At 42.0% G+C, this 27457-nt stretch overlaps 1 protein-coding gene across 3 annotated transcripts in view; it reads right to left on the reverse strand.

Moving 5' to 3' along the window:
* SUSD5 (sushi domain containing 5) overlaps positions 1 to 27457 on the reverse strand; it is a 100340-nt gene that overhangs the window by 22177 nt on the left and 50706 nt on the right. For all 3 annotated transcript variants that reach the window (XM_033930375.1, XM_033930374.1, XM_033930376.1), the window contains 2 exons: positions 21989 to 22107; positions 1340 to 1528 (listed from right to left, as the gene is read on the reverse strand). In XM_033930375.1, the coding sequence (XP_033786266.1) occupies positions 1340 to 1528; positions 21989 to 22107 (308 nt within the window). The remainder of the gene's footprint in view (positions 1 to 1339; positions 1529 to 21988; positions 22108 to 27457) is intronic.

Raw genomic sequence — 27457 nt, forward strand, 5'->3', positions numbered from 1 at the left:
CCGCCCCGTCACCGCCATTCCCTTCACCGCCCCGTCACCGCCACTGCCACCCCATTCACCGCCCCGTCACCGCCACCGCTGCATACATAAAAGCCTCAAACGGGTACGATTTTATATACTTTTCTAATATCTCCCCTATGTATCTGCCATTGCCCCCCCCTGTGTCCATATACCATCCCCATGGCATGTCCCCTTTTTGTCTCTGTCCCTATGCCCCATGCACATAATTTCCCCTCTTTCTGTTACCTTCCTGTGTCCAGATTTCCCCTATCTTCCTCTTCCATACCAGTGTGTCTCTTCTTTTCAACCCCATCTAGCTTTTTTCCCTCTTTCTTCCCCCCCCCCCTGCTTCTAGCATCTGGCTCACCTGCCTGTCCTTCCCTTTCTTTCCTGCTGTGGGTTTTTCTTTCCGTTTTCATCACCTTGGCCCAGAATCCTGTTCCCTTTCACTCCCTCCTTACAGTCTGAGCCGGGAACACGGGTGATCGCACGGTCCTCGCAGCCCCCACCCGCCTGCCCAATCGATCCTAGTGTTTAGCCAGCTCTCTCCCTTCTCCTCACCTTAATTTGCAGGCTTTCTTTTTCAGCGACCTGCACACTTTCCCAAAGAGCCGCACACGCGCGGCTGCTCAGTGTTCAATCTTCTGCTCTGCTGCAACTTCCTGTTTCCGGTTGCGTCAGAGCAGAAGATCAAAACTGAGCAGCAGCGGCTCTTTGATAGCGTGCGGGTCGCCGAAAAAGAAAATCTACAAACTAAGGTGAGGAGAAGGGAGAGAGCTGGCTAAACACTAGAATCGATTGGGCAGGCGGGTGTGAGCTGCGGGGACCGCGCGATCCTTCATGCCTCACTGCGGGGACAAGACCCATTCACCGCCCCGCGGGCGGTGAATGGCCTTGTCCCCGTCGCCGCAGCGACTGCTAGTTTTCTTCCCCGTTTTCGGCGGTGACCCGCGGCTAAAATGCGGTGGCCGCGGGTAAACCGCCACCGTGTCATTCTCTAGCTGGGACTGACAAAAAAAAGGTTCTCTCTCTCGGAACTGAGTAACTTGGTAGCTCTGCTGTAAATATAATCAGGCTTGATCCCATTCGTAAAAAGGATGCAAAAAGAATTTTTGTTAGAAAACTAATCGGCTATGAAAGAGAAACATAGAGCTCATAACACATGTTGGACCTGTAGCAAAAGGAGAAAGTCAGTCTAAAAAAAAAGCAGTGAAAAGTGGTTGGAACGTGGTTGAGTGAGCCAGCCAAGCATGTGGAAAGAAGAGCCTGATTTGACTCAATCTTTTTCTGTGGGTGGCCTATGCAGGACTGGCCACATGACTGCATTGGACCTGCTTACCTTTGACACAGGCCTGTACGTGCCCATACCACTCCCCACAGCTGTTGCAGAGCAAGGTGAAGGCAGCTTCTTGGTTGCCCATGACGTAGCCCTCGGCACACACAAACAGCAGTTCATCTCCCATTTCATACCCTGTGTGACCGTGCAAAGTGGTGTGAGGGAAGGAAGGAGGGTCCCCACATGGTTTGTCTGAGACGAAAGAAAAACAACAGAAGAACAGTTATGAATTATGTATCCACTGGGTTATTAGTGGAGTTTCTTTTATCAAGCTCCACACGATTAGCATGATAAACACATTTCCTTCCATTCCATGATCTCATTCGGAACCTTGAGGTTACGTGGCTGACAAGCGTCTTTCGACAAAAAACATGCCCACTGCACAGTGCTAGACTTCTTAATCCAAGTTTCATCTTTTCTTAGAAAGACAGTGTTCCGAAACAAAACAAAAATACATATAATTTGCATGGCAACAATTACCGGTACTCTTGTTTATGTGTAGCTCCCTGGCTACTTTTCCTGTATTATAAATCTTGTATAATAACAGTACAACAGTGCTAGGTTTTTGTCATTTAAAAAGAGCTTGATAAATCAGCCATCTACTTCAACTACAGCCCATGCCGGCTAATTTCATGGCCCACCACATCTTATTTCCTCAGACATAGTTTCTCGTCTACCACAATACTATAAGATGTGCACAGCATCTTTCAATTCAAGGAAATTATAGGACAGAAACACACCAAACACATATCATCCATCACACTTGTGAGAGAGAAAAATCACCCTTCCCAGAGGGCAACAGTTCATATTATTGTGAATCATTTGAATATGAATATTCACAATATTTATGGATCTGTATTTCAATAAAACAATCATTGGGAACTGCACCATATTAAACCCAGTAATTATCCAAAATATTCTGATGTACAAACCCCATCTGTGCTCAATCATATTATCTGGAGATGGGAATGCACATGTGAATAGGTGGACACACATGTAAATTATTCCCAAGTTTGTTCTTATGTGCTAAATATATAAATGTACACAGCTTGCTCTGTGTAGATATATGAGATTTGACAAAGTATTAATTTATCTTCTGTGTGAAAGTAAAAACATACAGTAGATGGTATTATGAATCTACTATGTTGGTGTGCAAATGCTAAACCGTGTTACTCTTTAAGTGAAAGGTAATGGCTAAATGGATCTAATAAATATTTTGATATTGATTTTATATAATGCTATAGTGTCAGCATTCCTTGATCTGATAAGTAAATAAATATACATATATTTTTAAAGAAGACTCAGGGCCTCTTCTATCAAACTGCGCTAGCAGTTTTTAGCGCGGTGAGCCACGCTGAATGGCCTGCGCTGCTCCTGATGCTCATAGAGTTCCTATGAGCGTCGGGAGTAGCGCGGGCCATTCAGCGTGGCTCTCTGCGCTACAAACTGCTAGCGCAGTTTGATAGAAGAGGCCCTCAGTGACATACAGTTTGTAAAATCACCTGTGAGAGAACTACTCAAGTGACCCTCCTTGAAACATAATGGCCGATAAAGGCCAAATGGTCCATCCAATCTGTCCATCCTCAGCATCCACTATTTCCACCTGTCCGACAGAGGTCACATGAGTCTGTCCCACATTTTCTTCAATTCCGACACAGTCTTTGTCTACACCACCTCTATCGGGAGTCTTTTCCAAACATCTACCACTCTTTCTGTAAAAAAGTATTTCTTTAGATTACTCCGGAGCCTATCGCCTCTTAACTTCATTCTATGCGCTCTCATTCCAGAGCTGCCTTTCAAATGAAAGAGACTCGCTTCATGCGCATTTATGCCACATAGGTATTTAAACGTCTCTATCATATCTCCCCTCTCCTGCCTTTACTGCAAAGTATACCTATTGAGATCATTAAGTTTGTCCCCACCAACCATTTTTGTAGCCTTCCTCTGGACTGACTCCATTCTGTTTTATATCTATTTGAAGGTTCAGTCTCTAGAATTGTACACAATATTCTAAATGAGGTCTCACCAGAGTATTATACAGGGGCATCAATACCTTATTTTTCCTACTGGCCATACCTCTTCCTATGCATCCTAGCATCCTTCTAGCTGTTTGCCATTGCCTTTTCAACATGTTTGGCCACTTTAAGATCATCACATACTATCATACCCCAAGTCCCACTCTTCTTTCTTGCCCAAAAGTTCTTCACCCCCTAAACTGTACCATTCCCTTGGGTTTTTGTAGCCAAAATGCATTTCATAGCATTACCGTATATACTTGAATATAAACTGAAAAATGGGGATCCCAGTTTATATTCAGGTCAATGCCCCCTCCCAGAATTTTTTAAGGCTGCCGCCAGCAGGCTCTGCCCCCTCCTCCTCCCTGCCCTATCATACCTCTACCGATCCCTGCTGAGTAAGGAAGCCACTCAGCGCTGAGAAGCAGCGCCAAATCGCGCTGCCACTTGTGCCGCTCAGATGAGGAAATTGGATCGCACAGCCAGTTAGCAGCGGGGCAGGAGTTTGGAAAGCACCTCCACCAGTGATCGGCAGAGGACCTACTGCACCTCCATGAGGTATTGGCAGAGGTATGAAGATAGGGCAGGGAGGGAGCTGGGGAGTACAGAGGGCAGAGCCTGGGAGGGAGAGTGCAAAATCTGACAGGGGAAGGAAGGAAGGGTGCTGTGTGCAAAATCTGACAGGGGAAGGAAGGAAGGGTGCTGGGTGCAGAGACTGACAGGGGAAGGAAGGAAGAGTGCTGGGTGCAGAGCCTGACAGCGGAGGGGAGGAAGGAAGGGTGCAGAGACTGACAGGGGAGGGGAGGAAGGAAGGGTGCTGGGCACAAAGCCTGACAGGGGAGGGGAGGAAGGAAGGGTGCTGAGTGCAGTGCCTGACAGGGGAGGGATGAAGGGAAGGGGGCTGGTACAGAGCTTGGTAGGGAGGGGGCTGGGTGCAGAGGCTGACAGGGCAGGACACTTTAATATTAAGCCGCCCGACTTATATTCGAGTCAACCATTTTTTTCCTCCTTTTTGGGGGGAAAGGGGGTGTCTCGACTTATATTCAGATCAACTTATATTTGAGTAAATACGGTAAATCTTAGCCGCAAAATTTCAGACCATTCTTTTAAGTTTTGCTAGGTCATTCCTCATGTTATTCACATTATCAGGGGTGTCTACTCTATTGCAGATTTTGGTATCATCCGCAAAGAGGCAAATTTTATCTGACAGTCCTTCAGCAATATCTCTTATATAAATGTTAAAAAGAACAGGCCCAAGAAAAGAATCTTGAGGCACACCACTGGAAACATCCCTTTTCTCAGAGTGATCTCCATTGATCACTACCCTCTGTTGCCTTCCACTCAACCAGCCTGTCACTTGGGGGCGAATCCTGAGGGCACTCAGTTTATTTATTGGACACCTGTTTGGAACACTGTTAAAGGCTTTGCTAAAATCTAAATACACCACACCTAGCGCACATCTTCTATCGAATTCTCAAGGTCACCTAGTCAAAGAAATTGATCAGATTTGTCTGACAAGACCTACCTCTAGTGAATCCATGTTACCTCCAGTCCTGTAATCCACCAGATCCAGAAACGTCACCATTATGTTTATTTGATATACTGCCATAGCATATAACTGTTCATGGCGGTTTACAATATAATATATTAAAAGAAAGGAACTGCATTAAAAAGAGATAAGAGAGGTAGAAAACTAGAGATATGAGGGACTTTCTCTAGGGGGAAGGAAAGGACTACCTAGACTACCATATAGGGGGGGGGATCATCTTCACTGATTTTATAAATCTGTATGGATGATTGCTGAGATTTTCATGGAGAATTCAAAGCATACAATATTATGATATTGCTATGCTCAAGAATTGTCATTCAGAGCAACAACAAAGCAACCAAACAAGCAACTTCCAAACTATGTCTATATTCTTCATTGTAAAACAGAATATTTGACAGAACAGTACAGAATTTCTCTGTTTTATAAAGGTTTGTTTATATTCTCACCAGCAGCATTTTAAAAATGAAATAGGATATACTCTTTCTACTTTATGATTCATGCCTCTTGTTTTTCACTAATATGTTTGGAGAAGATTCATTTTAGAGAAGAGGTGGATGATTAATGTTCAATGGAAAGTTTCTTATTTGGGGGAGCAAAATCTAGTAATAAAGAGCCATAACTTGATAATAAAAATGACCTTGGCCTGCTCATCCTTTATAATGCATACGCCAGATGTGCACTGACTGATATTCTAAAAAAAACATTTTTACAGCTCCATTTTTAACTCTTTTCTGTGTAAGATCTTTTAGGGAACACTCCAAAGAGGAAAAATTGCAGAGGTGAAAAGAGGCATGGGTCTTAACTTTCCTTTGAAATTCATTGTAAAAAAAAAAAAAAAAAAAAAAAAAAAAAAAAACGACAATTTTATGAAGAATCCAAAGAAAACACAGGAATTCTAAGCCAACGATGAGTCTCCTTCCTAAAGGGAGAGATTTGAAAATGTTGAGCTGCCATTTATTAGAAACTGAGATGGATAGGTGCACTAAGGTTTTCCAGAAAAACCTAACGTTGGAGAAACTTTACTAATTGAAGTTTTTCCCATGAATTTGTATGTGCTTGATCACAACATATTTTTTGTACAATTGTTTAGGCCCATCCTGGGATAGCTCAAAGCCAATGAACATAAGAACCACCAAAATCCATTTTTCCTTTAAAATTAACTGTACCGGTAATTTTGTACTAAATGGGTGATAATGCTAACATTATGCTATAGACACAGATTAATCACATACATATAAGAAAATATGATATTAGACATAGGTGAAAGAATTTCTGGGTTACATTGTCATACAGAAATCAAATAGAAAGTCATAGAACAACTAGGGGCTCCTTTTACTAAGGTGCGCTAGCGTTTTTAGCGCACGCAGGATTTTACTGCGTGCTATACCGCGCGCTATGCGGCTAGAACTAACGCCAGCTCAATGCAGGCATTAAGGTCTAGCGCGCGTGGCAATTCAGCACACGCTATTCCGCGCGTTAATGCCCTAACGCACCTTAGTAAAAGGATCCCTAAATGTTTGACTGTCGCCTGGCTAATTGGACTTGTCCAGGCAAATATGACATCAGCAGCTGATCTTCTGCCTGAGAAATGCTTGTGAGCAACTCCCCTCCCCCCCTTTATTCAAACATCAGTTAGTTCTAGCTCTAGGCATGTTCTGAACTTGTGTGGGCAAGAAAGACTTGCTACATCTAGTGCCAGCATCTATATAAACCCAATATCGGATAAGTGTAAGTTCACTTTTATTCAATCCTCCTCAACCAGACACAGAAGAACCCACTCACTATTCTCCCACCCATCATCCAAAAATGTCAAACGAAAAAAACTTTATGACAACCTAATAGCCTCCAAAGCAGCTAAATTGGACAGACAAATTACCACTCTGTTATCTTCAACTACAAACTAGAAAACATTCAAGAGAGATACCAAAATCATACTCTTCAAAAAATACATAAAACCTATCCAGCACGACCAATCCCAACCCAATATCCAACACTCTCTATACATTTAATTCTCTCTAACATTCTTATTTACCAAATGTTATCTAAAATCCCCACAATTCACACTATTCCTATCTCCTAAAGACTTCTTCCCGTTGGTAACTCTTTTTACCCGACATTTTCATTACCTTAAAAATTTTATGTCATCGCTTTTTTATTCCTTCAAATTTTGAATGCAATTCTTGTTTTAGTTTGGATGTAATCCGCCTTGAACTGCAAGGTAATGGCAGAATAGAAATCACTAATGTAATGTAATGTAATTCAAAGCAGGGTTTGAGTTTTGCTGTGGTACTGTGGTATATTTTTAAATTTCTAAATACAGTAGCACATTTCATTAGTAACTGAGCATGTCAACCAGAAGTAGAAAAACCTATGAAGTTAAAGATGATGTTCCTGGTTTACCAAGTTCATCATCTGAGAAATCCTCACAGCGAGTTACCAGAGTGGTAAGTATTGGTGGTCCAGGGTGGATGTTTTTAGAGGAATTTTTCACATACAAGCAATGGTAGCGGTGCTGGTATTCATTACCCCCTTAAAAAAAGTCCTGGTTATAATTGAAGTGATGAACAGCCACCAGTTAACTTTAAGGGCTCCTTTTACGAAGGCGCGTTAGTGGTTTAACGCGCGTAATAACGCGTGCTAAACCGCCGGCCGCACTAGCCGCTACCGTCTCCTCTTGAGCAGGCGGTAGTTTTTCGGCTAGCGCAGGGGTTAGCGCATGATTAAAAGTCACGCGCTCTAAAGCCGCTAACACGGCTGCGTAAAAGGAGTCCTAAAACTACCAACAGAGTCATTATGACCAGAATTTAAATTTTTTTAAAATTTATTCAATTTCCAATATTATTACATCAGAATGAAAAAAAAAATATATATAAGCCATAACAAATACACAAGAAAAAAATTATTATTACAACAAATGAAACACATTCATCATTCTGGCTTTAAGAAATTCTTAATAAATACTGTATATGCTCGAATATAAACCGATCCGAATATAGACCAAGGGAACTTTTTTTCTTCCATAAAAGGAGGAAAAAAGGTTGACTTGATTATAAACTAAGGGCTCCTTTTATCAAGGTGCGCTACGGGGGTTAGCGCGTCAGACATTTCATCACGCATTAACTCCTGTGGCAAGCCAAAAAACTAATGCCTCCTCAATAGAGGCATTAGCGACTAGCGCGGAAGGCGGTTGAACGTGCGGTATTCCGCGCATTAACCACCTACTGCACCTTGATACAAGGAACCCTAAGATTAGAAATTTGGTTATGTACGTGTCACAAGTAATCACTAATTTTTCAGTTGAGGCTGTTTTGAGTCCAAAAAAGCTGAAGGAGAATCAACAAATATCTTCCTACTTGGGTCCATGACACCAACCAAAGTTTCTGAACTTCTATCCCCACCAGAACACCTGGCCTCAGAACACATGCACAAAACAGAAAAACCTTTTTCAAACACAAACCCATAAATTAAAAGTACATTGTACACAAATGAAATCCTAATATGCCAGACTCTGCTCACAGTACACCACAAAAGAAATAGAATAAAATGCATTTCTTCCTGAACAGTTCAAATTATAAAAACAGATGTACATTTTCAAAATTGACTATTTCAATTGTTAAATTGAAAATAAAAACATTTTCCTACCATTGTTGTCTGGTGATTTTATTTTTCTAATCATCTTGCTCCCTCTTTGCTCAAGTCTTAACTCTGTTTCCAAGGTCTCCTTATGCATTTGCTGTTTCTTTCCTCTCCTTCACATCTAGACGCAATCGGCATCAGAGGTGAGGTATTTGACTGGTTCCGAGGATTCCTTACGACCTGCACCTATCAAGTACGTTTCAACTGCTACCTTTCTAAAACATGGAGAAACCCATCAGGCGTTCCACAGGGGTCTCCATTATCCCCACTACTCTTCAACGTCTATATATCATCACTAGGCATGTAGCTGGCCCAGCGGGGTATAAAATTATTCAGTTATGCGGATGACTTTACAATCATTATCCCGTTCAATACTTCTCCCTCCGAAATCACCCCCACGGCAACAGAAGCACTAAACCTGATGGAACAATGGACCACAGAATTCAGACTGAAGCTTAATTCAGATAAAACTAAATTCTTTATAGCCTCGCCACACCCACCTGTCACTACAACACCACTACGCATTAACAATCTCAACTACCCTATTCAACCTACAATGAAGGTCCTGGGGGTAATACTGGACCAAGGTCTAACCATGAAAGACAATGTGGACTCCCTAGTCAGAAAGGGGTTTTTTACTCTCTGGAAACTTAGGTCCATTAGAGCATACTTCGACACTTCAGCATTCAGAATTCTGGTACAATCCCTAATACTAAGCCACCTTGATTATTGTAACATTGCCCATCTGGCAATCTCCCGGAAGCAAATGCAGAGACTACAACTGATACAAAATGCAGCAGTCAGGTTGATCTTCGGGTTGAAGAAGTCCGATCACATAACCCCTTCCTACCGACTCCTGCACTGGCTGCCAATGGAGGCACGTGCGAAGTTCAAGCTGGGATGTCTCTGCTTCAAGGTACTATCTGGTCTAGCCCCTAAATATATAACTGACTTCTTCTCCTTCTCAACCAATAGACATAAGAGAAGAACACACCTGAAGTTCGTTTCCCCACCGGCTAGAGGATGCAAATTTAAGAGACATCATCAACAACTTCTATCGTATCAAGCAGCCTTATGGGGCAAAGACCTGGAAAAACTAATTTCACACATAAACAACTATGGTGAATTTAGGAAACACCTAAAAACATACCTGTTCTTGAAATACCTAGGTAACGAATCTGAACAATAGACCCCATCACAATCCCACCCCCAAATCTGATCTTGTAAACTGTTAATCACTAATCTCTAACTATGAATGTTCTATTCAATTTGTAAAATCTTTCTAATTTATTGTAAACCGCATAGAACTTCACGGTCCTGCGGTATATAAACTGTTGTTGTTATTATTATTATCTACATCCATCTTTGGCACTGATTTTCATAATCAGTTTTCTTCCATTTTTCTGCCTCCATCTCAAATCTATCTTTCCATCTCTTCTCCTCTTCTCCATCCATGTGCACATCTTTTCCTTCTTTTCTCTTCCCTCCCTCCATGTGTACCATCTCTTCCCCTTTCCTCCATCCATGTGCCACCATCTCCTTCTTCTCCTCTTCTCCTCCCATTCAGCACATCTCCCTTCTTTCTCCCTCCCTCTCCCCCCCGGTTCTACCAAATGTTCTCCCCTCCCAGTTTCGAAGCACCCCACACTATGAAAACTGCAAGGAAGTTGCTGGCCCAGGAGCAATTCTCCTGCGCTGCCTGTGACCTCCTCTGCACTGTTCCTTTGCTGCGGTCCGCTCAAGCAGAAACAGGCAGTAAAGAACAGTATATAGGAGGCCACAGCAACGTTGGAAAATTGAAGAACAGTGGCTTAGGCACTTTTGTCCTTCACTACCTGCTCCCCCCTGCCCCAGACCGACATCGCACTTACAGTTCTATGACTCAGGAAACTGATGCTAATGCTCTGTGTTGATAATGAACCTTGAGCATCTGTGCATGCTCAAGGCTTTCTGGACTCCCTTTGAGAATCCTAGAGAGGGTGGGAATCAGCTGGCCTTGAGCATGCGCAGATGCTCAAGATCCTCCACCAGCACAGAGCTTCAACATCAGCTTCCTGAGTCCCAGAACTGTAAATGAGATGTCGGTCTGGGGTGGGGGGGAGAAGGTAGTGGAGGATAGGAGTGCCAGTCATCAGGGTAGGGGGGAAGAAGATAGCAATGCCAGTCATCAGAGTGGATAGTAGTGCTGGTCATCGGAGTGGGTGGGGGGTGAGACAACAGTGCTGGTCATCGGAGTGGGTGGTGGTGGTGGATGATAGCAGTGCCAGACATCGGGGGTGGGGTGGGATGGGAAATAGGAACATTGGTAATTGGGTGAGGAGGGGAGGAAAACAGCACCATCATCAAAAAGGAGGCTTGAATATAAACCGAGGTCCCCATTTTGGGGCCACTTTTTGGCCTCCTAAATCTTGGTTTATATTCAAGTATATATGATACATAAATGGATACAAAGCAAAAGAAGGGCATTCTTTTATTATTGCCAGCAAATTGTGTCCTTAGGGGCAACATTTTAACTTAGATATACCTGGAAACCATGTTATTTTGCAAGATAATAATAATAATAATGATAACAACAACATTTTCTATGACTGATCACAATAGCAATTTTTTCTTGAGGGTAAAAAAGTTGCTAGTGCACATGGATCAGTCATATTTATCTTAGAAACTGACTGTATATTTAATAATTAGGCTACTCCGACTGTTCTTTCTTTTCATTATTTCTAGAATGCCAGCTTTCTTTGACTTTCTGCTCTTGTCTCTCTCAATAATTTCTACGTTTTGTATGTAACTTAAAGAGGACAGATAGCAATGAATGGTTTTGGGGAACTTCAATATCTTTTAGACTTGATACTGCAGATGCAACAAAACTCCCCTCTACTGGATCACCTACTCAAGCTTGGAAGACTGCAGCCCGAATAGCGGGTACCTCAAACGGATGGTCAGCAGCATTCATTTTTGAGCTGGTCAAAATAATTACATTTAGGAGTCTACATAGCATCATCAGGGCTACAGTCATGTGCCAGTCTTAAGCAAAAAAAATAGTTACAGCGCAGGAGAGAAATGCATCCATCCAGGATCCCGTCCTGCTTTCAAGGCAAGACTTGAAATAAATACTCATGCAAGCGCTCCAGCAGCTGACTATTCTTTCATAGAACCATCAGGGGTTGGCATATTGCATCTTTCAGATTCCAAAACCTCTGTCATCTCCATCCCTCCCTTTATAATAGTGAAGCAAAGCAGAGCTCTGATAAGCACATTATAGATCATCTTCAGACAGGCAATGGCTGAACAGTGTCTTAAGCCAGAGAATTCTGGCAAGCAAAATGCGATTTGCACTCATGTGGAGGGCCATGAAAGTGTGCTACCTATTCTGGCTTTTTCCCCTCCTGTATGACAGTAAAAAGTGGGTACTCTAACAAACAAACAGCACTGTGGAGTGGTCTACGTCACTGCCTGGCCTCCACAGCGATGGACCAAGGGACCACAAAAAATATGAATTGTTCAAAAAACAAACAATGTGGAACCAGACCCCTGGACTTCCAAGAGTTAAAATGGAATAATTTATTAATACCTTCTTCAAATACAATGTCGTAAAAGCCAAATACAATTCAGGAAAATAAAATCACTGTGTTGTATGTTGCTGTGTTCTGGTGATTTTATTTTCCTGAATTGTATTTGGCTTTTACGACATTGTATTTGAAGAAGGTATTAATAAATTTATTCCATTTTAACTCTTGGAAGTCCAGGGGTCTGGTTCCACATTGTTTGTTTTTAAGTAAAAAGTGGGTGCCTGAAGGAACACAGATTTCACGTTTGGCCTATAGGAATCAACTGAGGTTTGAAGAGTAGACACACTAGGGCTGATTCTGTAAGCGGTGTTAATCATAGCGCAAGATCACCAAAGAGAGAATTTAACGGATTAATGACTCAGCAGTGATTAAAAATACCGACTGAGTTACTCCTCACAGCTTCCTATTGCAAAAAACTGTCAATTCCAGAGCTATAGCAGTTCTATATAAGCTAAGTACCATTTGCTTTATATATTTAAGCTGATTTTGACAAAATAATAAGCTGAAAATAGAGCACTGGTTTGAGAGAGAACTGACAGATTTCTATCACTATAAGTATTAGAAAAAAAACTATATAAAAAACAAAAAATATTATAACAGAGAAATATAAAAAGAGGATATATTAGATAGACAATTAAAGACCAGTGATAGCCTACTTTTGGCTGTCTGGGCAAGAAGATTTTCAAACCCAGTCAGCTGTGAACACTTGAGGTCGTTCAGCCCATAAGAAAACATAAATTTCCACATCACATACACAGATTGATAATAGCATATATAAGCACAGTGGATTTATGTTAACGGACTCCTCTACATTCATCAATTTTTAAAGGGATTTTAGGCTTTTAATCATAGACATAAGAACATAAGAAGATGCCTCCGCTGGGACAGACCAGAGGTTCATCCTGCCCAGCGGTCGGCTCACGCGGCGGCCCACCAGGCCTAGACAAGACACCTCTTATAGAAACACGGTTAGCGAGGACCCTAGGCACCAGAAATGTAGGTCAGGATTTCACATGTAGGTCTGGTGTCTAGGGTCCTTGAGAATCATGGCCAGTGGCACCCAGTGATGCCAAAGTCCAGCGCTGCCCCTAAATATGCCCACTTCTGGGCTTCAGCATCATGGACCCAGGTGCTGGTTCCGGAGGGTGCCTAGTGGCATCTAATATTTTTTTAAATTGTTTTTTTAATGGGTGACCATTTATCACACCACTTAAAACCAATTAAAACCCTTAAATTAGGTGCCAGTAGGTATAATCTGAGCGCCTAACGTTTGGCAACTTTTTGAAGAATCTGGCCCACTGTTACCATCAAAATATCACTGAAGCCCTGAAGCATTACTTCATTCAGAAGTTAACAAATGTTTCCCTTCACTTTAAAAACAACAAGCAGATTTCTATGGCTAAGATTTATTTTTCTTATGTTTCTGTTTGGCTAGACACAAACACGAGACAGGAAAAGCACTCACAGTACCTTTGATGGAAACATTTTATGACACACATAAGCAAACTTCGTTACATGAAAATCATCTCATAGTCTCTTGGAACAGGCCAAGTAATGCGGTCTCCTGTGTTCATAATTATGATCTATTATAATAGATAGTTAAAGGCCTCAGAAGCAGTGCCAGACACTCAACAAATGTAGGCCTTAATATTTAAGAGAAGCAGCTAGTGGTTAAGCAAAACACAATTATTTATTTATTTTAGCATTGATATACCCCTTAGGGCCTAAGTGGTTTACTTTCAGGTACTCAAGCATTTTTCCCTATCTCTCCAGGTGGGCTCACACTCAGCATGGGATTTGGACCCACACCCTCAGGGGGCTGAGGTAGTAGCTCTAAGCACTGCGCCACACACTCCCACAATTAATATGAAAGTGGATATTCGGCACTGGCTTCAGCACGGACCCAGAAGTGCTATCCGGCTCGTGGCAACATTCTCCGACTGCTAACTGGATATCCAGTCCCATCAAAGTTAGGATAATCTTGTTTCTGTCCTAACTTTAACCAGTTCTATCTGGAAAGTGGTCTTAAAATTGTAGTGAGATGGTTAACCTCCAGCTTTGCCCAGGCTCCACCCCTAAACCACCCTGGTACTGTCCAGAGGCAGTCAGAATACATATTCAGTAGCACTGTCTAGTTAGAGCAGGGGTCTCAAAGTCCCTCCCTGAGGGCCGCAATCCAGTCGGGTTTTCAGGATTTCCCCAATGAATATGCATGAGATCTATGTGCATGCACTGCTTTCAATGCATATTCATTGGGGAAATCCTGAAAACTCGACTGGATTGCGGCCCTCAAGGAGGGACTTTGAGATCCCTGAGTTAGAGCCACTGAATATCCCCCTCACTGGCACTTATCTGGTTAGGGGCCCAATATAGTGTTACTCTGGCCATGTATATGGAGGGCAAGATTGTAACTAATGTATTTTATAGGATTTACAGCCAGACAGAAACTGACCTATTTTGGAGATGTGATGAGGGCAAATTCACTAGAAAAGGGAGGTGCTACTCGGAATGGTCAGTGGTAAAAGAAAGCAGAGGAGACCAAAGGTCCGTTGGCTGAATACCATCAAGAATGACAAGGGAATGAACATCAAACAACTGAAAGAAGCCGTGGAAAACAGGGAAGCATGGCGAGGACTGGCCTACAGAGTATCCAAGGGTTGGACACGACTGAATGGATAGAAGTAGTATTAGTTTGAGGGCCACAATGGAGGACTTCAGGGGCCACATATTGGACCACTGTATTAGACACTAATAAGAACTATGAATGATGTCTTTGATGTACTCTTGACAAATGGGGGTAAATTCTTTAAAGGGAGTACTTTTGGAAACAAATTTGGGAGTCCATTTGTTTGTTTGTTAACATTCAAGAAAAACTAACCATAAATGTCATTCTGTTGGGCAGAATAGGTCAAAAGGCCCTAATCACAGATGAGCTGGCTAAATTATTGTGAATATTACTAAATTTAGCAATAAAAACAATTCTTAGCTATTGGAAAGATTTTACGAGGCTAGAGTATATTACTTGGTGGAATTCTGTATGTCTTATAGCTAAATTCAAATGGATTTTTGCTGAAAAAAAAAGGTAGTTTGCACACATATCTTAAGACATGGAAACCTCTCATAAAATATAGTGATGTAGCAGATTTATTTTGTTGGAATTTATTAATGCACATCCATGCTGTTAATTATATGTTGATTATTGTTATTATCTATTGGTACTTGCTAGTGATCTACCTTTATTTGTTTTCATTGTGTTAATACTTTTTTTTCTGATGTATTATATAACTGTTATTGTATAGGACGATTGTTGGTTCCTATGTATAATGTAAATCTGTTATGACCTGGTTGAATCTACAAGTATTATATAATAAAATTTATTGAACGAAAAGTTGCTGAAATTTATACACTAGGATGATGAGCAAAACACAAATTCTATAATGGACTTTAATGTGCAACTGCCCTTATAGAATACTACAGTAAGTCCATATTTAGGTGCTTAATTTTAGATGCAAATACTGATACCAGCTAAATGGCTGGCATAAATGCTCACACCTAACTGTCGGCAGTTAGGTGCACAAATAATAGTTTTCTATAACTCATGTTCATAAGTGCTTGATATGCTCCCGGCCCGCCCATGTCCCCCTTGAAGTTGCACGCTCTAGAAGTGCCTAAAGCTTCATAGTAAAAATGCTTCTTAGAATTTATAGATAATGCCAACTATAAATATTGTAAATAAAGAAATAAAATACTCAGAGCCCATTATCTCTCACACTCTCAGAGCCTTACAAGTCCTATGTATTTAGTAATAGCCCAGCCCACTTTGACCTCTCTTATGATATAATTGTCTGTAATTTAATAAGAAGTCTTTCAAAAACCTGATCCAACATATTACAAACATTTTTTTCACCTGCATGGTTATGATTGTATAATAATACCACTGATTTCACATTTACAGAGTAATTCTATAAGGTAGGCAGCAAGATTTAGGTGCCAAATACTGGTATATACAGTATGCACATATATGTGCACATACACAAATAAATGTCAAAATTTATGGTGTATTTATGGTTGATTTAGTTATAATCTCTTTAACAAGGTGGGTTACAATACCATATTCAGAATCAGCATTACAAACAGCCCTAAGACACACATGTATAAATTTCATCAACAAATCATATAATTTACCCAGTAAAAATGCTCAGCACCCATGCTTCATTTCACAGAAAAGATGTCTCTTCAAAAGCCTCATAAACAATCACATTTTTTTGTTTTCTAATATACAATGGAATAGCATTCCATGCTTCTGGACCAGCACAAGAAAAAGCTCCCATTCTTGTGACTTTTAACCTTGCCTGCTGTATAGTAGGAACATATAACTCTCCAGCTTCGGCAGAGCGTAAACTACGTGGTGGTACGTACTCAGATATACAGTTGATCAAAAATCTCGGAGCCATTCCATGAAGGCAAAGGCAAGTTAACAACAGCTGTTTATATCGTATTCTAAATTCAATCTTCAACCAGTAAAGATTCACATAAAATTCAGACACATGGTCGAATTTCACAATACCAAACAGAACACGAATAATCGAGTTTCGTGTAAATTGTAGTGCATGATCGCACTCTAGGGAACAACTAGCAGCACCAGGTTGCGATAGTCCAAACTGGACAACACCACAGATTGTAAAACTAGATGGACCATTTGGCCTTTATCTGCCGTCAGGTTTCTATGTTTCTAAAACGCACTTAAAATTGGCACCAGACAAATAAGGTTTAAGATTGCTCAGCAATCATAATTTAAAATAAATCTTAACCATAGCAAGAATGTGAGGTTGAAAAGAGAGGCAGGCATCTAAAATGACTCCCAGGAATTTAACCTCTTCGGAAAGGTCGATAGTTGTCCTTCAAATTTGTACAGACTCATGAATATTTATATTCACGGCTCTTGACAAAAACATCACTTTTGTCTTGCAGACATTTAACAATAATCTGGCTACACAGTGTTCTATAACTACACGCGTATTTTGATGGTGTATATTTTGCAGATGGTACACTTGGGTGGAATCTGAGAGGGGCACAAACTTACTCACGTAGGCCCGGATTCTAAATCGGCAGAACCCTTCAAAAATGGTGCAGGCAGCATGTCATTCACGTTTAGGCACCATTAACAGAATCGCAACTACTGGCGCCTAAGAAAAATCTTAGGCACTGGTAACATAGGTCAGAGTTTTAAAGGCCTACATTACCGGCAGCTAAGTTGTTTTGAGAATAGGATCTAGCAGTGCCTAAGGTCATCTCCGCCCCCTGACCATGCCTACTTTGACCTTAGGTGCTGCTAGCTGCCATGCTGTAGGCGCAATTCCGATGCCTGGCAGGCACCTAGTTTTTTTTAATGAGTTTTTAATTGGTTTTAAATGATGTGGTTAATTAACATGCTGATTAAAGCCAACTAAAGCAATTAAGGTGCCAGCAGGGGCGATCAAGGTGCCTACCAGCGCCATTTACAGAATATAGCCCTTGGGGTTAGATTCTTTACATGACACTCAAAAACTACACTCTTGCAGTGTCAGAGAGAGAAGAACCATCGGCTCAATTGTGATGAGTATATATTGTATAATAATAATAATAACAACTTTAGTTTTATATACCGCCACACCCAGGGCCGCCATCAGGGCAGTACTACCAGTCCTGCATTCAGGGGCCCAGAGGTGACAGGGGGCCCGGGCTCCCCCAGGGTCCTAGGCAGTGTTCCCTCTAAGGCAGCGGTCTCAAACACGCGGCCCGAGTGTGGCTCTCCAGGTTTTATTTGTGGCCCGCGGTCTGGAGGTGATCATTCTCTTCCTTTTGGAGCAGCAGCCGGCTCGTTCGTTCAAAGCCGCGGGTTGGCGGCTCCTTGCGCTATCCACTCCTGCATCGGAAGCCTCTCTGATGTCACAACATCAGAGAGGCTTCAGACGCAGGCGCAGATCTCGCAAGGAGCCGCCACCCGCGGCTTTGAACAAACGAGCCGGCCAGACACGCTGCTGCTCCAGTGGCGTACCAAGGGGGGGGCGGTCAACTGTTCTCCTTAGCGTGCGGCTCGTCTAGAGCACTGGTGCCCAACCTGCTTCCCTTCCCTTCTCACTGCTGCCATTGGGGATCAGGCCGGCACCGTGTCTTTGATCTCCCTGCTTCTCTTCCCTGCTGGGCCGACCAACTCTCGCGGCGGCCCGACGTCAATTCTGACGTCGAGAGGACGTTCTGGCTAGCCAATCGCTGCCTGGCTGCCCGGAACGTCCTTTCCGACGTTAGAATTGACGTCGGGCGGCGAGAGTTGATCGGCCCTGTGCAGAAGAGAAGCAGGGAGATGGCTTGTTCCCGATAGAGGCAGCAGCAGCAGCCTATTCCACGGCGGTGGTGGCATGGGGGAGGCAGGAAGGAAGAAAGAAAGAAGGTGGGGGGGGGGAACAGGGAGCCAGAAAAAAGAGCAAAAAATGGGGCACGGAGGAAGGAAGGAAGAAAGAAAGAAGGGGGGGGCAGGGAACCAGAAACAAAGCAAAAAAATGGGGCACAGAACCAGAGAAAGACAGACAGAGAAAGAAAGAAAAAGTTAGGGGAGGGAATGAGGTCTGGAGGAGAGGAAGCATACAGGAGGCTGAAAGAAGGGAAGAAATATTGGATGCACAGTCAGAAGAATAAAGTGCAACCAGATGAAATTACCAAACAAAGGTAGGAAAATGATTTTATTTTCAATTTAGTGATCAAAATGTGTCTGAATTTATATATGCTGTCTATATTTTGCACTATGGCCCCCTTTGACTAAATCGCAATAGTGTTTTTTAGTACAGGGAGCCTATGAGCGTTGAGAGCAGCGCTGGGCATTTAGCGCAGTTCCCTGCGCTAAAAACTGCTATTGTGGTTTAATAAAAAGGATGGGGGTATATTTGTCTATTTTTGTATGGTTGTTACTGAGGTGACAATGCATAGAGTCATCTGCCTTGACCTCTTTGAAAAAACCCAGAATAGGAATGATAATTAACATTTTCTCAGCGTATAGTGTGCTGTGTGTTTTTTTATTTTATTTTTGGTAGATCATTTTGACTTGGTCATTTTAAAGTAGCTCGCAAGCCCAAAAAGTTTGGGCATCTCTGAGCTAGAGCGTTGAAACTGTGTATTTCTATTTTATCCCCCCTTTTACAAAACTGTGGAGCGTTTTTTAGCGCCAGCCGGTAGCAGCTCTGATGCTCAGAATTCTATGAGCGTCAGGGCTGTTACCACCGTGGCTAAAATCCACACTACAGTTTTGTAAAAGGGGGAGGGGTTCGTTTGTGATGACATATTCCATACTAGGCAAAGGTGTTTTCTGTGTTCTTTGTGTTTCAAAGACATGGTTTTCTGTTAGGATTGACGATGTAGGATTGATCTGTGCTGGTCTGGCTTGTTTAGTTTTACAATGGGTGTATTGATGTACTGCTCACTGCAATATGTAAGATGCTGCCTTTTCCTAGGTACTCATGTGTGACGTGTGGTTTGTTACTAAAAATCATGTTTTTCTTACAGATGGGGGGTGGTGCCAAAAAATGATGGGCCCCTGGTGTTACATATGCTAGGTACGCCACTGTATGTAAAGATACCAGAAAGCTGGCGTAGCAAAAACTTTAAGTAAATTGTTATTCTTCTAAGTTTTGAGTATTTAACCCTCCCACAATCTCACGGGCACTCGTTTCAAGTTTATTGAGATTTTGATTTAAATGCAATATGAAATATTTTCAGTGCGTATAATAAAAATAAATTTGGGGAAATAAATAAAACCATTTGAACAATAAACATACAAACATATCCATAGATGATTAAAAATACATAAGGAGTACAAGGATAAACTACATTTGTTTAAAAATGCGTCCTCCGTGCCTGCTCATAAATTTGTGGAGTATGTAACTTGTCGCTCATGCATATTTTTTTTTGCACACACCTCATCAATCCTTAGAGGAACATTGGTCTTAGGCCACCATAGCACAAATTCCTGTATTATACTTCTGCTGTGCACAACAATAAACACTGCTGTCATACTTTTTTTTGTCCCCTGCCGATTTCCTGATAGCACCCCCCGAACAAAATGGTGGGGGAAGGAGTGCGTGGTGGGGGGGCCCAATAGGATTGCTCAGTAAGGGGCCCAGAAATTTCTGATGGCGGCCCTGGCCATACCACAAACAGTTCTAAGTGGTTTACAAGGGAAGAGACTGTATACAGACAGCGACTTTACAGAGAACTGTCGAAATTACATTGGCATGCTAAGTTTAGTCAGGTTTATCTGGAAGTGTTTTGGAAGTACATCAGGTTGAAGTGGGGTCAGAGAAATTTGTCAAAGAGATAAGTTTTTATTGACTTTCTAAACATTTGGTACAAAAGTGCATTTGAGATGAAGTTGGTTAAACATTTGCTCCATTTGCCTGCTTGGAACGATAATGTTCTATCGAGGTATCTCTTGTAGGTGCAGCCCTTTAGGGATGGAAAAGCGAACAAGTAGGTACTGTGTGTATTAGTTGTGCCTGGGAATTCGAATTGGTGAGACAGATAGGATGGGGATGAACCTGCCATGGTTTCGAAGCAAAGGCAAGCAAACTTAAAAATGACCCTTGCTTCCACAGGTAGCCAGTGTAGTTTTTTGTAATATGGGCTTACATGGTCCGATTCCTTGAGGCTATAAATGAGATGGACTGCAGCATTTTGGATGACTCAGTCGTTTGATGGTTTTCTTGAGAGATCCCAAGTATATAATATTGCAGTAGTCTAAGGTACTTAAGATCAGGGATTGAACCAGCAGTCGAAAGGAAAAGAAATCGAAGTATTGTTTAATGGTGTGAAGTTTTCATAGAGTGAGAAAGCATTTTTTGACTTGAGCATTAGTGTGATCTTCAAATGTCAGGCTTCGGTCCAGGGTGATGCCAAGGATTTTGGTTGTGGGATTAATTGGGTAGTCTGATCCATTTAGTCTCAAGGAGGTGTTCACGATCTTGTTATTGAGACTTGCCAAGAAGATCTTGTTTTTTTCAGAATTCAGTTTTAGTTTGGAATGCATAGTCCAATGTTCTACTTTGGTAAGGACGGATGAGATGAATTGCTCTGTCTCTTGGGTCAATGAGGTTATGGGAATAATAATTGTTATATCATCCGCGTATATGTACGATTTCAGTTTTAAATCGGATAGCATATTTCCCAGTGACGCCATGTAGATATTGAAAAGTGAGGGGGAGAGTGGGGAGTCCTGTGGCACTCCACAGGGATTGGACCAAGCTTGAGAGTAGGTTCCTTCGCTGTAGACCTGGTATGTACGTTTTTTAGGAAACCCGTGAACCAATTTAGTACCTGTATGGAAATGCCGATGGAATCAAGGCACTTAAGCAGGAGGTCATGATCAACAAGGTCAAAGGCACTGCTCAGGTCAAACTGCAGTACCAGGGCACTGTATTGCAAGACATTGCTTGTATATCAAGTTAAAATTTAACAAAATGTGTTGCTTGTCTTGCAAAACACTTGCAAATCAAGTTACTTGCAATCCAAGGTTTTACTGTACTTTTTTCAATTATTTCGTATATCTATGAAAACATTATTATTCCAACAATATTTGGACCTCCAGGCTAGGTTGTCAAAATAATCTTCATGTATTAATTTTTTTTTAGATTGGTTATTCTTTTTAATCTGAGTTTTTATTTTACTTTTCACTTTCGTGATTCCTTTATGTTACAGCTATTTTGTTAACCGAGTCGAGCTGCTGTTCCTCCTCAAATTAAGCCCTGCATGTATCTCTGGAATTTAAGTGTAAATATTTCAACCAGCACTAAGGGCTCGTGCCTGAGAGATCAATGCACATAGCTACACACATTTTCAGTGGCATAGCAACACTGACCTTCATCCTTTATGCAAAAGGCATCAAATCTGTCAACTGGATTGGCACTGGCTTCCGTTTTCACATCAATGGCTTTCATATTCTGTGGCCCACTTCCTGCCTTTCTGCAAACAGTTGTCCTGAAACATAAAAATAGGATTAGGGAACAGCGGAGAAAATGAATCACAAGTCAGGTGATTTCAGTCGCTTGTCAATATCTAACATAGGTGGGCAACACTGTTTAGCGAACTTGGAGGAGCTGATGTTCTCTGGTGCAGGAAAGAAGCGTGAGTACACAGAATAATGATTCTGACGCACTACTACTATTAATTATGTCTATAGCGCTACCAGACGCACGCAGCGCTGTACAGAGTAATAAAGAAGACAGTCCTTGCTCAAAAAAGCTTACAATCTAAACAGGCAAGACAGACAAACAGGATGTCATGGATACAGTTAAGGGGAACGGTTAATCAGCGGGCTGGGTTGGAGGGCAGAGGAGTAGGGTTAAGGATTCACATGCTGAATTCTATCAGTAGGGCACAAAACTCTGGTTTTCAAGGGCAGCAGATTGATTTCCAGGATATGCATGTTATGAACCATTTACATACTATACATGCTATAGTTAGATTCTGAATACAGCATTGAAAAAAAAAATTAGCACTAAAGACCGGATTCTGTAACCAGTGTCTATGTCGGTGGCCACCTTAAAAGTGGCCGCCAATCGTGTGCCAATCACTCAATCGCACCGGTTACAAAATCACACCTAAATTCAGCCAAAATAGGCGGCTGAAATGTAGACCCGGAAAACCCTGGCCTACAAATCAGCCGTCTATGCTGCTGTGGGATCCTAAAGTCAAGCCGCAGCAGTCATAAGCTGACTGCGGTAGGGGAAGTTATCCCCGATCAGCTGAGCTGGCAGTGTTCCCCAAAGCTACAGCTTCAGGGAGTTCTGCCGGCTCAGATGATCAGGATGGGGGGGGGGGAAATATCCCTGCCGTGATCAGCTGAGCGGCTGCGGCAGGGCACCCCCCCTGACATCGGCAGGAGGGATGACCACACACAACTCCTGGAACTCATGAAGCACCCTCCCCAACTGCAATAGGCAGGAGGGATGCCCACTCCCTCCTGCCTGCAGGTTTCCCTGAACCCATGACCTGCCCCCTACTGCTGATACCCCCGAATCCTCCACCCCGACACAACCCTAACCCCTTAAACCCATGACTCCCCCAACCACTGATATTCCTGAACGTCCCACCCAGACACCCCCAAGCTCAAATACCCCCTGACCCCCCTGTACCTTTTGTAGTAAGGTGGGCCTTCCCCTTCCCGGTTCATCCTATGGGAGGAAACTTAGGCATCTGGGCCAATCAGGGCCTTAGGTTTTTGCACTGAGCCTTTTCAGGTATATCAGTCTACCTGTAGGCAGTACTGGATGTTCTAAATTAAGGGATACGTGAGAACAAAGGGTGAACTATTAGCTAGTGAGTGAAGCTCACTGGTTTGTCTTGGGCAGTGTCCCGCAAATTTTCTCAAGCTAAAGATAGTGGCTGCAGCTCGAGGCACCCTGAAGTACATTGGTATTGCCGTGATGACGCCACACGCATGGGCGACATCATCACGATGTACGTGCTTGCGTGAAAGCCATCCAGATGGGCCCCGAGACACCTGCAGGGGGTGCCAGAAGGGAAGAGAACCGGAGAGCAGAGGTGCTGGCGTCGGCTGATTGCCTACATGATGTGCCTCTCGCTCTGTAAGGCACATCCTGTAGGCAGTCAGCCTGCGCCGGCACCTCTCCATCCTCCCCAGTGTGCCATGATACACCTGAAATCTCAAGAGGCACACAGTTTGCGATACACTGGTTTTGTGGCTTGAATTCTGATCTCCTCCTGCTTTGTGGGATTAGTAATTTGTAGGTGTGATTTGGGGGGGGGGAGAAGGGGGAAAAGGAATGGGACTTGTATACTACCTTTTTGTGGTTACACATTCAAAGTGGTTTACATATATATAGGCCCTTATTTTGTACCCAGAGAATAAAGGCCTGAATTCTAAAAATGGTGCCACTGTTGGCAGCCACTGATTGTATGTTATTTATAGAATCGTGGCTTCGTGAAAGGTAGGTGCCAGAAACGTAAGCCAGGGTTTTCATGGCCTACCTTTCACGTGAATCACGTCTACGGAGGTGCTTTACGACAGTGACATTAGGTGCAGGTTTGTGTCTACATTTTCCCTTAAACACTATTATTATTATTATTTTTAGATGGCATTTTGCACCTAACTTAAGGCACCATTCATGGAATATGGGCCTAAGTGAATTGGCCAGGGTCACAAGGAGCAGTGCTGGGATTTGATCCCTCGGGGTGCCACTCCTCACCTCCTTAACAAACTCCTTAAAACAAATACTGTGTGAACCATGAAATGTGGCAATGTCGGGCAGGTGACCTTTGTACCATCAGATGCACTAAACAGATGCTGCTTTGTTTTCTTGATTTTTTTTCCAACTCAATTTTCTAACTGTGGTTTACTAATAACAGCAGATCCTGAAGGCTAGTAGAAAAATGGCCTATATTTACTAACAGACAATATGGTCTTACCATACACTAATATACATTTAGACACCTAACTTTAGGTGGACTTTATAGAATCAGGGCCTGCTTTAACTGTGTATTAGCCAGTTAATGTGCTAATGTGAACGTACTAGCTGGTTAACACTTGGTGCAGTGGTTAGAGCTACAGCCTCAGCACCCTGCCGTTGTGGGTTCAAACCCTGTACTGCTCCTAGTGACCCTGGGCAAGTCACTTAATCCTCCAATGCCCCAGGTACATTAGATAGATTGTGAGCCCACTGGAACAGATGGGGAAAATGCCTGAAGGACCTGTATGTAAATCACTTTGAATGCGGTTGTGAACTACAAAAAAGCAGTATAAAAGTCCCTATTCCTTTACCCTCTCAAAAATATTTTAAAAATGAGCTAATATGCCAGTTAGCATGCCACAAGTAAGCAAAAAAAACAAACCACAAAACACTTTAATATATTTTACAACAGCAGCCTGTTTTTCCTGCATTAAGTACACATTAGGGGTTAATTCCCATTAGACAAAGGGCCCTTTGGCTAATTTAAAAAAAAATAAAATAAAATGCTATAACCTATATCAAAGTACCTCACACATAAGTAGTGCCAATGGTCCATCAATCCCAGTATCCTGAGCAACGCACAACTTACGTACATAGTAATAAAGTTTGCTATCTCAAACATTTGACAAGAAAGGACAAATACTGGATGCAGAGTATATTTTCCCAAGATGTTTCCATTAGGCTGCATGAAATAAAAATGTGAAAAAAAGCAGTACTCTCTTGTGAATACTTTCAGCACGGAAGAACTTCATGAGTGCAGGGTCAAGGGGCTTTGTGCCTCCAATCACCTGAGAAAAGATGGCAGTGCGAGACCCAGACACTATCTGTTTGTGTTACTTGCAGACGACGTACAGTTTGTATGTCACATGCACAAAGGAGCGAGAGTCAACCTCTGAATGGGCATTTTGTGCTGACTGCTACCTTGTAAATTGCACGGTGGACCAGATTAGTCAGCAAGCCCTGAAAAGCAAGTTTAGGGCGGAGCACATTAAACATTTAGCTCCTGTTCAATAACCGCTTTCTCCCTTTCTGGATGTGTGCGGAATAGCTACTGAAGAGTATCCATTCAGTATAGATCTGGAAAGTTGCTTCACCTAATTTCTGGCCTTAAATATGATTTCATTATACAGGAGAGTCCACTCTTACACTACAGCTCTGTTTTGTGCAAGAGTCGTTGCTGTTTTGGCACACAGAAAGAGCTTCAAGATAACAGGAAAAGGCATTAGCCCCATTAAGCTGTGTCAGACCAGGAGCAAGAAAACAAACTGAATGGGGAACAAGATCACACTTGTGTTTAACGCCACTTCTCTCTCACTCAATTATAATACAGTTCAGAATTCTGTTTTGGCAGGGCTGGTTGATATTAAATTTGAGCTTTCAAGGTACCCAGTTCCAGGAGGAGATTTTTTTGGGGGGGCAGTCCTATATTTTAGGCAACCCTATCTTGAAACATTATATGAGATGTAATGTTGATTTCAATGGGTAGAATCAGGAACTACAAATTCCAAATTTGGGATGCAAATTCAAATCGAATCTAATTTTGTGTATTTCGTATCTGCTTATTTCTGTGGAGGGACATAATTGAAAGTGTGCCTAAGTCTGAAGTTGGAAGTTTTGTGCAAGACGTCCACAAACCCAGTAGGAAAAATATTCATTTTCAAAGCTGCCAAACGTCTATCTTTTATACAGTATAATGTCGTTATAACGGACTTCAAGGGACCTGGAAAAATAATAATAATAATAACTTTATTTTTCTATACCGCCATAGTCAGGTGACTTCTAGGCGGTTCACACTGTAAGAAGGCTGGACATTCAGCGAATAACAAGGTCACAATACAATACAATAAGTCAACATACAATACAAGACAAAACAATACAATACAATACAATACAATGAGTGTATACAACACAGTACAATATAATACAACGAGTCTAAATATAATACAATACAATAAGTCTAAAGACAACACCATACATAAGTCTAATACAGTATCGTACAATGAGTCTAAATATAATACAATAGTGAAGAGGGGAAAGTTACAGATTGGGGTTCAATGGGTAATGAGTAACTGAGTATTTCTTTAGAACTTCCATTTGAATTGGAGTACTATGGATAGCGAATATCTGAATACATGAGGGGCATCTTGAGAAAGAAAGAAGTTTAAAGGGAGGGGAGTCCTAGTGCGGGAGGGGACGATTTTAGTCAGTTGCATCATTTTAAAACTTTATTTAGGTCAACTTGAAACAACGTACAATCAATGAACAACAGTCACTGCACAACCATATCAGCAACATCAATAACACTCAGCAAAACATTGGTATGGTACGAAATGATTGCAAAACCAGAACACTAAAAGATGTTCTAAAGCAGTGTTCAACCTTTTGACATCTATGGACCGGTGGAAATATAAGAATTATTTTGTGGACCAGCATTGGTCTGCGTACCGGCGAATGAAGAGCACTGGGCAAAGTCGTGGGCCAGACCCTACCCATCTCTGCCCCAGACCCCGCCCCCCTAAAAGTACTAATTGTAACTATTTTTTCCATTCATGTTTCATATATACACACAATATAGTCTTATTAACAACACATAATAGTTAACCACAAAATTAAACTACACAAAGCATACTCTATGCTTCTCAACATTCATTCCTACCAGAAAACAGATAACTCCTATGCAAATATGGGACCAAAAACTAAAAGTACTAATATATACAAACGAAACCCTAAGATTCAAGACTCTGCATGCAGTACAACCCCAGAGAAAAAGAATCAAATGCATTTCTTCCTGAACAGTGCAAAATACAGACAGCAGATGTAAATTCTCAAAATTGATACAATTCAATCACTAAATTCAA

Source organism: Geotrypetes seraphini, chromosome 2 (genome assembly GCF_902459505.1).
Source record: "Geotrypetes seraphini chromosome 2, aGeoSer1.1, whole genome shotgun sequence".
Classification (NCBI taxonomy): Eukaryota; Metazoa; Chordata; class Amphibia; order Gymnophiona; family Dermophiidae; genus Geotrypetes; species Geotrypetes seraphini.